We start from the raw sequence: 16,923 nt of genomic DNA on the forward strand, positions 1-16,923 counted from the left end.
GACTTTTTAAAAATAAGAATCATAGACGAGAACAGCAATAACATTTGCCAGAGAAGCAAGCTCCTAGCAGCCTGCCCCACAAATCCAGAATTTCTAGATGAACCCAATCTCCTGGGCAGGCAGCGACTAATGCTTACCTCAGGGTGGGGTAGCCTCAGTCGTGGCTGTCAGACTGTAGCTCAAAGCATGGTCTTTCAGGGCTTCAAAAGCAGAGCCATGTTGCTCTTAATTTAGACATACTTTAAGTAGTTCAGTTACATCTTGTTTCCTAGATAATCTGAGTAGAAACAGAGAAATATCAAGTTAGAGCAGAGGAAATAAGCTCACAGAAGCAAGTAGTGGCAGTTAACAGTGTGAAAGGCATTTACAGAGGAAAATAGAAAGCAAACATTGGAACCTGAAAAGCAAAGCAGCCTGGGGGCCCACTAAATAATTCAGAGCAGATGACCAAATTTATAATCCTTGCAGCCCTTGAACTGAGAATACCAGGAGAGAAAGATGACAATATTTGGAACATGGCAAAAAACATTCCAAGTTTATTGAAAAACAGAAACCTATACATCCAGGAAGCCCAATGAAGAGACCCACAGACAGGCATATCAGAGTAAAAAGGCTGAAAATCAAATATAAGGAAAATATCTTGGAAAAAGCTGGAGAAAAACAAAGCATCACTTACAAGGAAGCCCAGTAAGATCTATGGCTGACTTCTCAGCAGGAACAATGGAAGCCAGAAGGCAGTGGGAAAACATTCAAAGTAAGTGCTCAAACAAACAAACCAACAAACAAAAAAACCCATCAACCAAGGCTCTGATATCCAGCAAAGGTATCTGTAGAAAAATGAAAGTGAAATAAGGACTTTCCCAGGTAAAACAGAAACTGAAAGAATTTGTTGCCAGGCCAACTCATCTTAAAAGAGATATTCTAGGAAGGTCTTCAGACAGAAAGTAAGTGATGTCAGACAGTAACACAAATCCACATACCAGAGAACACCATTAAAACTATAAATGCATATTTTTTCTCATTTTTCTTAAATGAGTTAAAAAGCAATTTCATAAAATATGTACATACAGTTGACCCATATACAACATGGAGGTTGGGGTACCACTACCCTACACAACCATCCATGTAGAACTTCTGACTCCCCAAAACTTAACAGCCTGTTATTGACCAGAGTCTTACCAAATAACATAAACAGTTGACTAACATATATGTATTATATACTGTATGTTTACAATAAAGTAAGCTAGAAATGAAAAAAAAATTTTTTTTTTAAAGATTTTATTTATTTGACAGAGAGAGACACAGCAAGAGGGAACACAAGCAGGGGGAGTGGGAGAGGGAGAAACAGGCTTCCCGCTGAGGAGGGAGCCCGATGTGGGGCTCGATCCCAGGACCCTGGGATCATGCCTCACATCGGGCTCCCTTCTCCCTCTCCCTCTGCTGCTCCCCCTTCTTGTGCTCTCTTGCTCTCTCAAATAAAGTTTTAATTTTAATTGTTTAAAGATTTTATTTATTTGAGAGAGAGAGACACAGTGAGAGGGGGAACACAAGCAAGGGGAGTGGGAGAGGGAGCTGCTTCTCTCGGAGCAGGGAACCCGATGTGGGGCTCGATCCCAGGACCCTGGGATCATGGCCTGAGCCGAAGGCAGACGCTTAATGACTGAGCCACCCAGGCGCCCCATCAAATAAATAAAATTAAAAAAACAAAAAACTGTGAGTGAAATAAATGGTACTGTACTGTATTCATTGCAAATATCTGCATATAAATGGACTTCTATAGTTCATACTTGTATTCTTCAAGGGTCAACTGTAACCTATTATTGGGCCTATAACATGTAAGTGTAATAGAGTGTAATTGCCAACAACAGCACAAATGAGATGAATGTGAGCAAAGCTGTAACAAGCTGAGGAAACGACCACAGATGGTAAAGTAATAATTGTTAACAATGCATTAAGTTTGTAACATTAACAGATGTAGTATGTGGGGACTGCCTAGAAAATACTTATTAGACTTGGTACTCAATGAGATAACTTTTTTTTTTTTTTTAAAGATTTTATTTATTTATTTGACAGAGAGAGACACAGTGAAAGCAGGATCACAAGCAGGGGGAGAGGGAGAGGGAGAAACAGGCTTCCCGCGGAGCAGGGAGCCTGCTTCTGCCTCTGACCCTCCCCCCCTCTCATGTGCTCTCTCTCTCTCATTCTGTCTCAAATAAATAAAATCTTAAAAAAAAAAACAAAAAAACTTACTTGGAGTTACTTCTCCGTGGTCTATCCTGGGATCATGATTTCAGAAGCCCAGACTTTTAAAAAAAAGAGCCAATTTCTGATAGTGAAAATAAAAACAAGTTTTTTTTTTCTTCTTTTTTAATCACAAAAAATAACATAGCAACGTGGAGGATGTCTAAGAAAAGGAAAAAAACTCACCTATAATCCCATTACCTCAACATAATCATTCTTTTATTCCATAGGCATTTACATTTTATTTTAGAGGTATAACAATTTATATTTTCGTTTTTCAACTGGGATTATATTAGATACTTTAGCAGTTTTAATTATCATTTTCGATAGCTTCACATGTATTCAGGGATATATAAGCTTTCTTGGGTCTCTCTCCCACCTGCCCAATCTTTTTCTCATGGTGGACTTAGAAGGCCTGATGAGCTCAAACTTCCAGACTTGAAAGAGCTGGGGGGGAAAAAAAAAGCAAAATCTTTTAACTTTGGTGAAGCAATCTAGATGACCTCTGGACTTTAACTTGAATATATCGACACAATTTGAAATTGTTTAAATACAAACACAAGTTTCATCTGAGTAAGATTTATACTGTAAAATGCTAATTAGAAGTCCATGAATCCACCAAACTTTGAATAATTTGGAACAGAGCAGTACATTTATTTATTTTTTATTTTTATTTTTTTAAAGATTTTATTTATTTGACAGAGAGAGACACAGCGAGAGAGGGAACACAAGCAGGGGGAGTGGGAGAGGGAGAAGCAGGCTTCCCGCTGAGCCGGGAGCCCGATGCCGGGCTCGATCCCAGGACTCTGGGATCATGACCTGAGCCGAAGGCAGACGCTTAACGACTGAGCCACCGAGGCGCTCCGCCCACCGGGTTTCTAATGAAAGAACCAGTTTAACAGCTTTTAGCTCACTGACATTTATACTCTATGCTTTACTTCCTGTTTTTTTTTTTTTAAACTAATGTCTAGTGGGTCATTTCCAGGCTTGAGGTATTTGCGTCCTTCCTTGGTATTACTCATTCCACTACTCAGTCAGATGCATAATCTATTAGAGATGTAGTAGACAAATGTCTTCTCTCTGCATCCTGCATAACTCAAAACACAATTCCAAGTATCCTACGTGTAGTTCCTTTTTTGGTTACTGGACACTTGGCATGTACAGCCTCATTAGAATGTAACATGCTTGGGGCTCCTGGGTGGCTCAGTCGTTAAGCGTCTGCCTTTGGCTCAGGTCATGATCTAAGGGTCCTGGGATTGGGCCCCACATCTGGCTCCCTGCTCAGCGGGAAGCCTGCTTCTCCCTCTCCCACTCCCCCTGCTTGTGTTCCTTCTTTTGCTGTGTCTGTCAAATAAAACCTTTGGGGAAAAAAAAAATGTAACGTGCTACCACAGTATTTAAATATAATGCCTGTTTAAAATTAAGGCAACAAATTAAAAGCCCACCCATCACCATTTAGTAATAACTGCTTTGATACGGTTTTCAATGTAATTGCTTATTCTCAGTGTTATAATTTGTAGTTAATGTGCTGCTTAAATAACCACTTGACTGTTTATTCATGTGCCTACAATCTTCACTAGGTTTTAACACAGCCAAATGGCTGTTATGAGCCTAGTGAAAATGGATTAGTGTTAAAATACTTTAAATATATAATTAATTTGATAAATGTGAAAGGCACAACCTACCAACTTAGTATTCAATGAATAATTAGCTGATAAGGAGAAATCTAAGAGCCATTTAAAAAAATAAAATCATGATTAATATTGGAGAGCAAATAAGTTTATGTTGTATTATAATTCAAAGGGATCATTGATGTACTAGTCCAGATAAATTTGATGAAGAGAAGATATTAAGTACAACTAATGACAATCATATTGTGGATCTTGGCAAAGTTACTTTTCTTTGGGTTTGTTTCCTCATCTGTAAAATGAAGGGATTAAGCTATTTCATATCTAAAGTTTTTAAGATTTAGGAGTTTGTCTGGCTTTCCATAATACCTGTTCTTGAAAAAAATTTTTGTCATATAGAATGTCTAAATGTTGGGGAGCCTGGGTGGTTCAGTCGTTAAGCCTCTGCCTTTGGCTCAGGTCATGATCCCAGGGTCCTGGGATTGAGCCCAACATTGGGCTCCCTGCTCAGCGGGGGAGTCTGCTTCTTCCTCTCCCACTGCCCCTGCTTGTGTTCCCTGTAACATAAATAAATAAAATCTTAAAAAAAAATGTCTAAATGCACCAAGAACATTCTATTTATAGGACAGTTGATGTCAGTTTACAATTTTAAAAATTTATTTTCATTTTTCAAGCTTTCTTAAAGTGAGCAATACCTAACATTTATAGAAATCACCAAGAAAAACTACTGCAATACATTCTTACGTAGGATACAGAAGTGGTAAATTTCAGTAAGTTAGAAGTCTGGAAAAGTGTATAGATCATAAACCAATATATTAAAGTTGTTTTTCTGCTTTATGTACTTGAAGATATGGCAGGAGTTATGTACACTGCCAAACATTTCCCCAGGATTAGTGTTACCATCCAAATTCCACCATGTTGGTATGCACAAAAGACAACTATCAAAATAAGTTATCTGAGGCCACTCTAGCCCAGGTTAAAAATTGTTATGAGGGCGCCTGGGTGGCTCAGTTGGTTAAGCGACTGCCTTCGGCTCAGGTCATGATCCTGGAGTCCCGGGATCGAGTCCCGCATCGGGCTCCGTGCTTGGCAGGGAGTCTGCTTCTCCCTCTGACCCTCCTCCCTCTCATACTCTCTGTCTCTCATTCTCTCTCTCAAAATAAATAAATAAAATCTTAAAAAAAAAAAACAAAACTAAAAATTGTTATGAGTCTTTACAGATTAATTGGGTTGAGATTTTCATAACATTAGAAACATAAGATAGTATATCAATCAATCAGTTCCATCTCTTCTTTTCTAATGAGGAAACTGGTCCAGAGAAGTGACTTGGCAAGGCCACAAAGCTAATTGGTGTCAAGTGAGAAGAGAACCCAGATCTGCTTGCCAATTCTTCTACATGATACTGTCTTCTGGATGCCACAGGGCAGGCAATGCTCTGAAAAGGTAGGAGAAATCTCAATAGATGATAAAATCTTAAAGGGGACATTACATGATCCATCTAGTTCAATTTCACATTTACATCTGGAATTTCTTCTGCAGCACCGTGGCAGATGTCATTCTGCTTCTCCCAGTGATAAGATCTTCGAACATTAGGAGGCAATCCCTTTCTGTCATGGACAAATAATCAGTTGGTTCTTTCTTACACTGAACTCCAACCTGCCATTTTGGAACTTTCACCTAGTTGTACTGAGTCAAAAAGAATAAATTGTACATGCCTCTCAAGTATCATTCCTTAGGTACATAATTCTCCAGTTGCTCTTTTGGTTTTAGTTTGTGGGACTCTTTGCAACTTGGTAAAACATTCCAGGATTTATTCTAATTTGTGAATATCCTTTTATTGCTTCCTGAAATTAATATTTACAGATGTGGTCTGACTCATCCTTTGTATGAGATTATTGCCCCATGATGAATTTTTCCACACCCTAAAATTATAGCCCATTACAACCGGCTCCCATGTTATTTCTAGCAAACTAAAAATATCCACATTTTTTTAATCTATAAACTCTTGATAAATGCAATATCATATTCCTATCAATGGCTTTCTGTTGTATCGAGGATAATAATCAGGGTCCATGACACCATGTAGGATTGTGCCCCTAACTAATTTGCCAGGCTCATCTTTATGTCATCTGTTCCCTTTGACTTCTGGCCAGGCTTTTTACACTTCAAATGCACTGTCCTTCCTCTAGGCTTCCACATACTGTTCCCTTCAGCCAGCAATGATTTCCCTTGGCCATCAGGTTTAGTCATCCTTCAAAGTTCCTATCAAATATCACTTCTTTGTGCAACTCTTCCTTGCCCTTCTCCCCATGTTCCCCTCCATAAAGTACAATTTACCTGTTACAATAAGCTACAAATCTCCCTCAGCCTTACTCAAATAGTAATACTTGTGCAATAAGGTATCTGTCTCCTTGGTTACACTGTGAAGTCTATGAGGACATGGTCGATGTCCACCTTTATCTGGCATAGGGTATTACATGATTTAGACATTATTTCAATAAATATTTGTTGAATGAATGAATACTGAATTAGTATGATCAATATTTTAAATTTAACAGGTAATCAAAGAAAACACGTAGCTGAACTCTGGGGTGTAGGTTGTATAAAAAAAGGAATTGTACAGGCTCCACAACAATCTTGATAAGGAAGAAACCTCTTCAAAAAAAGAAGTGATGATAAAATTGAGAAAACTACACAACTATGTTCTACAAAGATGAATGGTAAATGTTTTCAGTCTTTATGGTAAGGGATGGGAAGCATGGAAGAAGGCAAACAAGCACAGCTGGGTGGTATATTTGTTGTTTTACTGTTAATTTGACACATCTGAACCAAAGCATTCACAATACTTGATATACTTTGAAGATAATCATATACTATAGTCTTAGACATAACCACAGAACAAGCAGAACAATTAAAACTACATAAGGCCTTAAAATATATCCACAGTGTGTATTATTTCAATATTCATTCATGTACAAATTAGACTACATACCGTTAATTTTATTTTTATTTTACTTTCATTGTTTTATTCAGGCAGGATTCAATCAAGGAAAGGCAACTTAGTTTTTGTGTGTGAGCTTTGTTTTTTACTACATTGGTTAATATAAAAGTTATGAATTAAATGTTCTCTTATCTCCTGTATCCACGAGTGAATCCATGAAATTCTCAGATAGTAATCTAAAACAACAGATCCTATTAAAAATAGCCAAGGTGAAAAACAACCAAGTAGCCAGCCTGTTTGTGGTCTTGAAGAACATCTAACGGACTCTATGTTTTCTTATAATGAAGAGTACTGTGATTCTATGAGATTAGTCAAAATTTAAAACAACATTGCATACAAAATCTTTCTTGAAGCTCTAAATGCCTTTTTAAATAAGAAAAATGAGAATTTTAAGTAGTTGCCTCACAGTACCAAACCTATAAGTCAGAACTAGTTAAAATTCAGTGCTATCATGACTTCTCATTTACAGGTAACTAGTTGGTAAATTAATAGATGGCATAAAAATTAAGACTTACATCATTTTTTTTTTTAAAGGAGAAAATGTATGATAACCAGGGAATACAGAAAAGTCAATGTATTTTACAATAAAATAACTGTTTAAACCTCAATCCCTGTACAACAGGGTTTAGGTCATCTCTAGTGAACTTGCACGTTTCCATACAGTTTATTCTATTATGAGTACTTGAATTGCTTTAGATATACAGCTTTTTACTGAAAGAATATTACATTTGTATACCTGGATAAGATTTAGTACATTGAGATGTTTTAAAAATATCTATAAATTTGTTTGATATGCAAAAGCATCTGGCAATACTTTTACAGCATTTGATTTTACAGAATTAAAATTTCATACAGTACTCATTTTGATGTTTAAAAAAAAATTCACAGAAAAAATATAAATTACACAGCCTGACTGCATGATACTGTTATTTCCAGTTTCTAGTTCTGGTAATAAAAACCTTCATTAAGTCTGTTAACAAATCATTACCTGTACATTTATGAAGGCAACTGACATGATTTGCAAACAAAACCTTCAGGTTTTATGTTATTTACCAAAGAGTGCAGTTCAGCAAGAAAAGAAAACCCAGTCTGCAAATTTACAGAATATTTTACAAATTTACCAGTTCCTGTGACACAAACTGTTTCAACCTTTCAAGGTACTGTCCATAAAGTTCCACATCATTGTGACCTGCCCCTTCAACCCACAGAGGCTCCACAGGTCTTTGGCAACGCTCAAACAGTGCGAGGCCATGTGAAAAGTCAATGACTTCATCTTCAGTCCCATGAATTATTAATACCGGGGAGGTTATCTTAGAGATTTTGTCAATGCTGTAAGAAAAGAGAAGGGTGTAGAAAGTCAATGAATTAGCTACGAAAAGGAACGTAAAAACAAATTTTCTTGCGATATCCCGAAGATCATTCAAATATCAGAATTGTCTTTGAATTAACCCAGAAGAAACGGATACCTCTTGGATTTCAAATAAGATTTAAAAGTCATTTTACATACTCCTTATTTTAAGATTACCTGAGGAAGCTAACTTCATGCACTTCTGTTTCGAGGGAATCATTCGTTACTGTCAACCTACTGCACCTTTCTACAATGTTTAGCACAGAGAAACGTAGGTTGGAAGGAGAGGAGGAAACTAAGGAGTATTCAAGTATGTGCTAACTTTATACCTCTCTGCACTCATTTTTTCTCTCCCTTAATCTACTAAAATGACAGTAAAATGTTTTTTGTTTTTGTTTTGGGGTATCAACTCACAAAAATAGGAAGAATGCAATAAAACATAAAATTTTGGAGCTGGAAAGCAGATAAATGTGTGGGATAAGAGATTAAAAGTGTAGGGAAAAGCCAATTTTAAGGGGATAGAAGGTAAAGTGAAGAAACAATCCAATTTATACCATGGGATACCCCAGGAGGCTAGGAATTGACATGGGGATGAAGGCAGGTGATAGAGGAGTCTATAGAATTTGTTCAAAGTCTGTTTAAGAAGTAAGTCCCTCTCCTTTAGGTTCTTTCCCCCTCTTTTTGTAGATTGGTAGCTGCACTCTACCCCAAACTGAAGGTTTTATGGACCAGGGAATTGCGAGGCACAGTTTAAGGCAAGAGGTAAACACACATACGTGTAAACACACATACTGCTGCTATGAACCCATTTTCTGTACCGAGTTCCCAGAATGCTGGCAGCCAGGCCTTCAATCCTCCAGGGAGGACTTTTAGAAAGACTCCTTGGTGGAGACTATATACACCTTAAGAGGAAAGATACAGAAATAATGACACAGGATAGGATCCCCAAGTAACTGTTTGGCCAGATCACTGTATAGTGAAGCTCACACGCAACAAGACTTAACCACCTGCTTCAGATCAGCAATTTAGTTTCTTACTTTTACATATGAAGAGACAACCAAGAATTATCAGACATCAGAGAACACTTTAAGTATCAGACAGATCAAAACAATTTTAAAAAGGCAACTTGAAGGAGACATAAACTATACAGAGACCTTATAAACGAATTTTAACACTTAAAAAAAAAATAAATCTTTCCAGAGAGAAAGAAGGCATTATAAAATGAAGATACAATTGTGAAAAAGGAAATCAATGGAATAATTCAAGGCTACACTTGGTAAGGAAAAACGCTTGGGTATATTATTTGCTATCGAATGTTCAACAGTCTATGGACTCCCGAGAAATAAACGGAGGGTTTTAGAGGGGAGGGGGTGGGGGGGATGGGATAGCCCGGTGATGAGTATTAAGGAGGGCATGTATTACATGGGGCACTGGGTGTTATACGCAAACAATGAATCATGGAACACTACATCAAAAACTAATGATGTACTGTATGGTGACTAACATAACATAATAAAAAAAAAATGTTCGGTAGTAAAGGAATTATAACAAATAAAAAGAGATTTATGGGGGCGCCTGGGTGGCTCAGTTGGTTAAGCGACTGCCTTCGGCTCAGGTCATGATCCTGGAGTCCCGGGATCGAGTCCCGCATCGGGCTCCCTGCTCAGCAGGGGGTCTGCTTCTCCCTCTGACCCTCCCCCCTCTCATGCTCTCTCTATCTCATTCTCTCTCAAATGAATAAATAAAATCTTAAAAAAAAAAAAAAAGAGATTTATGTTCTTTTTCAAACAATTTGAAGTTAAGTGCTACTCTCTTTGTTGGCGTAGCAGAAATGAAAGAGGGAGCTGGACAGAGATACAGGGTGGCAAAAGCATTACCCCATTTCCCCAAATACTCCATCATTCTTAGTTTTCCATTAGAAGCAGTATAATGCACATACCTTCCAATATACCATTATCTATAACATAAAACAAACCCCAAATTAATGTAAAAACAAAAAACCTCCCACAGCCTGCTCATATACTCCCACCATTAGCTTCCCTACAAAAGTGACGCCTTACTGGCTAATGATGAAAAAATTTGCTTTTGAAATGACCCTTGTTGTTTTTATAAAAAAGCAAGTGATGACTCTGGCCTTTGGCCCACCTATCATTCACAAAAAATTCTTTGTATGGCTGCCAACTGGGGAAAAGAAGTAAGACTGAAATTTGCCAGCTTCTCACTGCTTGCCTTCTCCTTTTGAGAAAAATGGGCCATCAGTTTTTTCCAATTATGAAGAGGAGCTAGAGGAACTTTCATCTTGTCTTGAGAAGTAGTCCTCCTTTCAAATTTGAATAAAACTGTTTGCAGATTTTGTGGTGGCAATACATTCAAGTTAATTTAAGACAGAATTTTTTTGCAATTCACTTCTTTTGTAAATCAGCTATCATCAGATGCCATTCACTAATATTCATGCACATGTCTCATTTTCCCTTTACTCTTCCTCTCCTCCAATATTCTATCTCAATGAATGGTACCATTATTCATTAGCAGCTCAAGTCAGAACCCTAGGAATTACATTCAAGTTCTTTTGTTTAGCATCTTCTATTCACTTTGACACTCAGTTCTATCAATTTCATTTCTCAAATTCATTCTCTTATCTCTAATACTACTAGTTAGTGCTACTCTCTAGGGTATAAGGCCCTCAGCTCTTTTCATCAGGATTATTACTGTTCAAATATTTCAGCCTCCTGACTAGGGTCCTGCCACTACCCTTTTCAAAAATTAATTTTTCACAATTTCTATAATACATATACAATAGAAGTTCATGGCTGAATGAGTTGTATTATGAATACCTTAAGTGATGGGAAAAAATGCCCTTCAAAATTTCTTTGAATTAAATGATTTTGAATATTGATACTTACTTTGGGAATGCATCAAAACAGTAGGTCTTCTTGGTATCAGGAAAAGCAACACGCATTCCCGAAGTCAAAGGAGAATGAAGAATAACAGCAGCACTCTCATACCGAGCAGCAAGATCCACAGATGGTACTGTCCCTATACTTTGGCCATATATAATCACATTTTCAGGGCGAATGCCATATCTACAAAGTTCAGAAATTAAAAAAAAAAGTGGAGAATTGGACTGATATGAAATATTCAATCATTTTCTTTTCTTTTTTTTTTTTAAAGATTTTATTCATTTATTTGAGAGAGGGAGAGTGAGAGAGCACGAGAGGGGTGAGGGGCAGAGGGAGAAGCAGGCTCCCTGCCGAGCAGGACCCTGGGATCAGGAGCTGAGCCAAAGGCAGATGCTTAACCGACTGAGCCACCCAGGCGCCCTATAGTCAGTCATTTTCTAAGGACTTAATCTTATAATAGAATGACTTAGAATGAGACAATGTCAACTTTATACTTAAAATATATTTCATAGCTATCATTATCATATTTAATGCTACAATAAAATCTATATTCTTAGCTTATTTCATCTGTTTCATCTTTTGGAAAAATAAATGCTGAGGTCTTTTAAAACTTCAAACTTAAATGAATTCATTAAATCATTTATGCAATTCAATGTAGCATACTGTTGGCTAAATCCTGAACATATTACATCAGTTTTTTCCAATTATTTTTAATAGATTGATGTTTAATAGACATTAACTGTCTTATTTTCCATTCAAAGTAACAAAAGTTCGTTGTCTAGACATCAAAAGTGGCTCATTTTATTTTTTGAAGTTGGTCATAGTGATGAAAAGTGCTACATATGGTTACTGTATGGAATGAATAAAACAATATATATATTTTAGCTGAAAGCAAATTACTATTTTTCTTGAAAGTTGCCTTTACTATGGACTAATGATTGGAAAGATAAACATATTGAAGAGACTTTCAAATGCCTTATGATTCAGTTAATTATGAACAAACTTCATGCTAAAATCTCGAGTACTGCCTTTACCTAACCCTTAAAAATGTTGCAGATTTAAATATGTCAACTCATTGCCTCAAATATATCAAATATAATCTATGTTCCAAGCATTGTTACTTGTCTATGGTATAACTGTCCCAACTGTAAACTACTGCAAGTAGAAATGAAGTGCTATAGGAGCTAACGAATGTGGGGTTAAGGGTTAGAGTAAGATCAAATACGCTTTTCCACTTTAGAAGCCTGAGAGCAGTCACTTCTGGATGCTAACAGCCATTTGCACAACAGCATCCGGTCTTTTGAAAAGGTAATGGAGCTTTCCAAGTAACTAAACATGAAAAAATTGCAAGACAAACCCCATGTGCTCCCTCTGGCCCTTTCCAGGGGCCCAGGGCTCTTTGAACTGTCCGGGTAATGACATACTTCCCCATAATTTCTTCCAATCATTCCTACATAAGCATTTAGATATGCCCCAGAGGTTGGGTTCAATCTACTCCAGACTAACTCTAAATATAAGTAAACTGAGAAACGTCTTTTTCTTTACAAAGACCTGACTAATTCTTCATAGGAGTGAAGAAGTTACAAAAATGAACATCTGCAGCATCAGCATTAACTCTTGAGGCTGTATGGTTGCTGTTAGCTGAATAGCAGCACTGTTGGTGGTGACTATGGGTTTTAGGCTAATGTTAGCAATGGCAAGGCTCCAGAGTAGAAGCAGATGCCAATTTAGCATCAGAGAACTCAAAGCAGTAACAGAATTTCAGAACAGTACAACTTAGAAAGGACTTTAAAGACCACCTAATCTAGTTCAGCTGCTTATGAAGCAGATGTTCAAAGTCAGAGTAAGTCAGTGGCAGACCTATAATTAGAACCCAGGTACCCTGACTCCCAGTCCAGTGACTTTTTCATTATAGCACACAGATAATGAGCTCAAAGACTGTTGTACTATTTTGAAATTCATCTATTCTGCCCTTGTTCCTCATTCATCAAGTATGTGTGGCCATTAACTATGTTTAAAAAGATGAATTAAGTCAAGACTAGAAATTACTTTATAAAGTTTCCTTCAAATTGACATCAGACAAGAGGAAAAATAGGAAAAAGTTAACCGGGCGCCTGGGTGACTAAGTCATTAAGTGACTGCCTTCGGCTCGGGTCATGATCTCAGGGTCCTGGGATGGAGCCCCACATCTGAGTTCCGTGCTCCGCAGGAAGCCTGCTTCTCCCTCTCCCACTCCCCCTGCTTGTGTTCCCTCCCTCTCTCGCTGTGTCTGTCTCTGTCAAATAAATAAAAATTAAAAAAAAAAAAAGGAAAAGGAAAAGTTAACCACCTACAAGAGTGGATTTTTTTTTTTAACATAAACTTCGAACACTGAATTGGATACTAATATGTTCTGGCTGAATAAAGTTATCTTTTCATGTTATGAGAAGCATTAATAATGAAGGCTATCTGCTATTACTTAGCATCCTTAAAAACTGTCCCAATCCACTGGTTATACTTTAAAAGAGTGAGTTGTATCTCAATAAATGTCATTAAAAATATTTATTATCGTATTTTCCTGACAGGTACTATACTATATTCAATTGGCTGAGTCTGGAAAGTGGGAACTCATTTATTTTCGTTTGTAGGACTGAGGGGACTGATACCATTATACCTGAAGCAGATTTTGACTCTGGTCATTTAAGGCAGTTTTTAAGTTTACAAATTTTTACCATTCCCTGCCCCCCCCACAACTCGTTACCTACTTCTTATAATACCATTTTTTTTTTTTTAACTCATCAGGTATGTTTTCATATCATTTCAAGTGATTTAAGAATCCCCTTTATGTGAAACTTTGCAATGAGAATATAGTTTTATTATATATCTTATAGAAGTAAATACTTTTAAAAGTATTTTCTAAAAAAGGTTATGCCTATTAACAAAATTGTGGAGGTTCTAACTGAAACCATCAATATTTATTTATTTATTTATTTAAAAGATTTTATTTATTTATTTGCCAGAGAGAGAGAGAGTACAAGCAGGGGGAGTGGCAGGCACAGGGAGAAGCAGGCTCCCTGTTAAGCAAGGAGCCTGATGCAGGACTCGATCCCAGGACCCTGAGATCATGACCTGAGCCGAAGGCTCATCTGAGTCACCCAGGCGCCCCTGAAACCATTAATATTTAAACATTAAATTAGAAATGATAAAATTTTTAAGTCCTTTAAGCTTTAGTCTAAAATACTTTGGAAATCAGGCAGCTTATCAGTGGACAATATGAGGAATAACTTGAACGAAGCTATCTTTATTGTACATGAACCATCTGATGAAAAAAAACCCTGAAATCTACAAAACTGAAATATTTTACAATATTGGTGAGTAGGAAAGATTAAAGCAATTTCTAGTTCTCAAAAATATATTGTTATAACCAAAGAATAACTGACATGGTAAGAGAATTTGCTTAAATGATTTATCATAAAATTACCTTTTTTTGTGTGTGAGATCATCTCTCCAAATTTTATTAGTCCAGAATGCAAAGTAAAAAATCTCACTTTTATAGAATGCTTTAAAAATAGTTCCAATAAAATATCTGTAAGTCATACTTCTAAGAGATTACATAAAATAATGCAAACCCTGGCTTATGATTTTAACAAAAACAATCCAGCCTCTTATACTCTTAATGACAGAATAAGTAAATCATTAGCTAAGTCATGGTTATCTCTCATTCCCTTGTTTATTCAAAGTTGCAACATCACACTCCACACGTTTATAAAACCAAATATTCGTCATCGGCTTAAATTTTAAAGAAAATCACACACATGCACTAACAGACACAAATGAGATCTGTCTTAAAAACTATGCTATTTTGGGGTGCTTGGGTGGCTCAGTCAGTTAAGCGTCTGCCTTTGGCTCAGGTCACTATCCCAGGGTCCTGAGATCGAGCCCCACATCCAGCTCCCTGTTCACAGGAGGCCTGCTTCTCGCTCTCTCCCTGCTTGTGCGCTCTCTCACTCTCTCTCTCAAATAAATAAATCTTTTTTTTTTTAAAGATTTTATTTATTTATTTTGAGAGAGAGAGACATAGCGAGAGAGGGCACACAAGCAGGGGGAGTGGGACAGGGAGAAGCAGGCTCCCCGCCGAGCAGGGAGCCCAGATGCGGGGCTCGATCCCAGGACCCTGGGATCATGACCTGAGCTGAAGGCAGACGCTTATAAAATCTTAAAAATAAATAAATAAATAAAATCACTTGAAAAAAAAAAAACTACGCTACTTTTAAAAATTTAAAATTACAATCTAGAGCTTAAGTCTTAATAGGTATATATTGGTAAATATAATGTCTATTAAGTACTTCAAAATGTGTTATAAAAACTACTTCCTTTTTTTATATAAGACAATTTTAGTCAACCATCATAATAGATGTGCAAAATAATTCCCAATTATGATTTACCTTGTCCTAAGAGCAAGCCAAGCAGCTTCGATATCTGCATAGAGGTTCTTCTCTGTTGGTTTCCCGGAACTTGCGCCATATCCAGAATAATCATATGAGAATATATTACAATTAATCCGTGATCCCAGTCCTATGTAAAAGCTGCTCATCTGACCAAGATCAACAGCATTTCCATGTGAGAAGAGTAAAGTATATTTGGCATTGGGTGAACAACGCACAAACATGCAGGCAATTCTGTTGCCTTTACTGGTTCTAGTCATGAAACACTCAATAGCATCTTTTTCTCTAGAAGAATATTGCCAGTCTGCTCGTTCTGAGAGATGTAAAGTCCAGCGGCTTCCACTTTCATCACACATCAAGGTATAAGTAGGATCAGGTGGCAAAAATGCTAATTTTGAAGCAATTTTCCCAGGGCAAGGCGGACAGCAGAAGAGGCAACATAGCTCACTAAATGAAAGATTATTCATCTTCTGAAAAAGAAAAGGAGATAGCAAATGTTTTAATTATTGAATATGGATTCTGTATTTTCATACAATAGAAGGTCAAAAACAAAGGCACTGGTAAATTCTACTGCTGCTCAGTGTCAACTGCTATTATTTCAAGTATCCTTTGCCTAAACAGATTTTTGACATCATTCTAGATATAATTTAAATCCTCTGGTGAGGCAAATATTCCTGACCAGGAGATACTCAACTATTACAGGACGTTTCAAATAGTAGTGATTATGTAATATTTAACCAAAATATGAAAACTAACATGAAGAGTAAAGGTAGTATCTGTTATTGCTCCATAGATAACAGCATAAGAGGTATGAAATATCTTTAGAATAGTGTGTAATTTCTGGGTTAAGTCAGTGAAAATTCTCAGAATCTCATGGAAAGGTAGGTATTTAACACGATACAGTAAATATATAATGATACCATATATATAATGATACCATATTCTATGTGTATTACCACATTTAATCCTCAAAACAACCCTGGTTGATCTGAGACCAGAAACTTGCACAGTGTGGGGCAGCAGTGGAGCCAGGATTTGACAACAGGCTCAACCACTGTCCTACATCCCTGGGCTACACTGCCTCAAAGGCTCAGAAACTATTTGTCTTGGAAGCCTATCATTTTAGCCAGTGGCTCAAATAACCTATAAAACACTAAAATATATGTCTATATATAATTGCCCAAATTAAAAAGGCTACAATATGAAAGATACAAAAAAGGTATAAAAATCTGCTAAAATTTCCTATATGGTTACAAGGGAAGGAGTGCGTATAAGGTTTGAAGTCAGAGATAGCTGGGGTGGAATCCCAACTCTACCACTTACTAGCTGTTTCCCTTGGGCAAACTGTTTACCTTTTCGACCCTCATTGTCTTCCTAAGCA

The 16,923-nt window shown here is 36.9% G+C and overlaps 1 protein-coding gene across 2 annotated transcripts in view; it reads right to left on the reverse strand.

Annotated features, from left to right (window-relative positions):
- Nucleotides 1-6,594: 6,594 nt before the first annotated feature.
- The window catches only part of ABHD17B (abhydrolase domain containing 17B, depalmitoylase), a 50,783-nt gene continuing 40,454 nt past the window's right edge, over nt 6,595-16,923 (reverse strand). For both annotated transcript variants that reach the window (XM_021694311.1, XM_021694312.1), the window contains exons 2-4: nt 15,543-16,012; nt 11,122-11,301; nt 6,595-8,199 (exon numbers count right to left, since the gene is read on the reverse strand). In XM_021694311.1, the coding sequence (XP_021549986.1) occupies nt 7,980-8,199; nt 11,122-11,301; nt 15,543-16,009 (867 nt within the window). In that variant the 5' untranslated portion in view covers nt 16,010-16,012 and the 3' untranslated portion in view covers nt 6,595-7,979. The remainder of the gene's footprint in view (nt 8,200-11,121; nt 11,302-15,542; nt 16,013-16,923) is intronic.

Source organism: Neomonachus schauinslandi, chromosome 13, assembly GCF_002201575.2.
Source record: "Neomonachus schauinslandi chromosome 13, ASM220157v2, whole genome shotgun sequence".
NCBI classification, from domain to species: domain Eukaryota; kingdom Metazoa; phylum Chordata; class Mammalia; order Carnivora; family Phocidae; genus Neomonachus; species Neomonachus schauinslandi.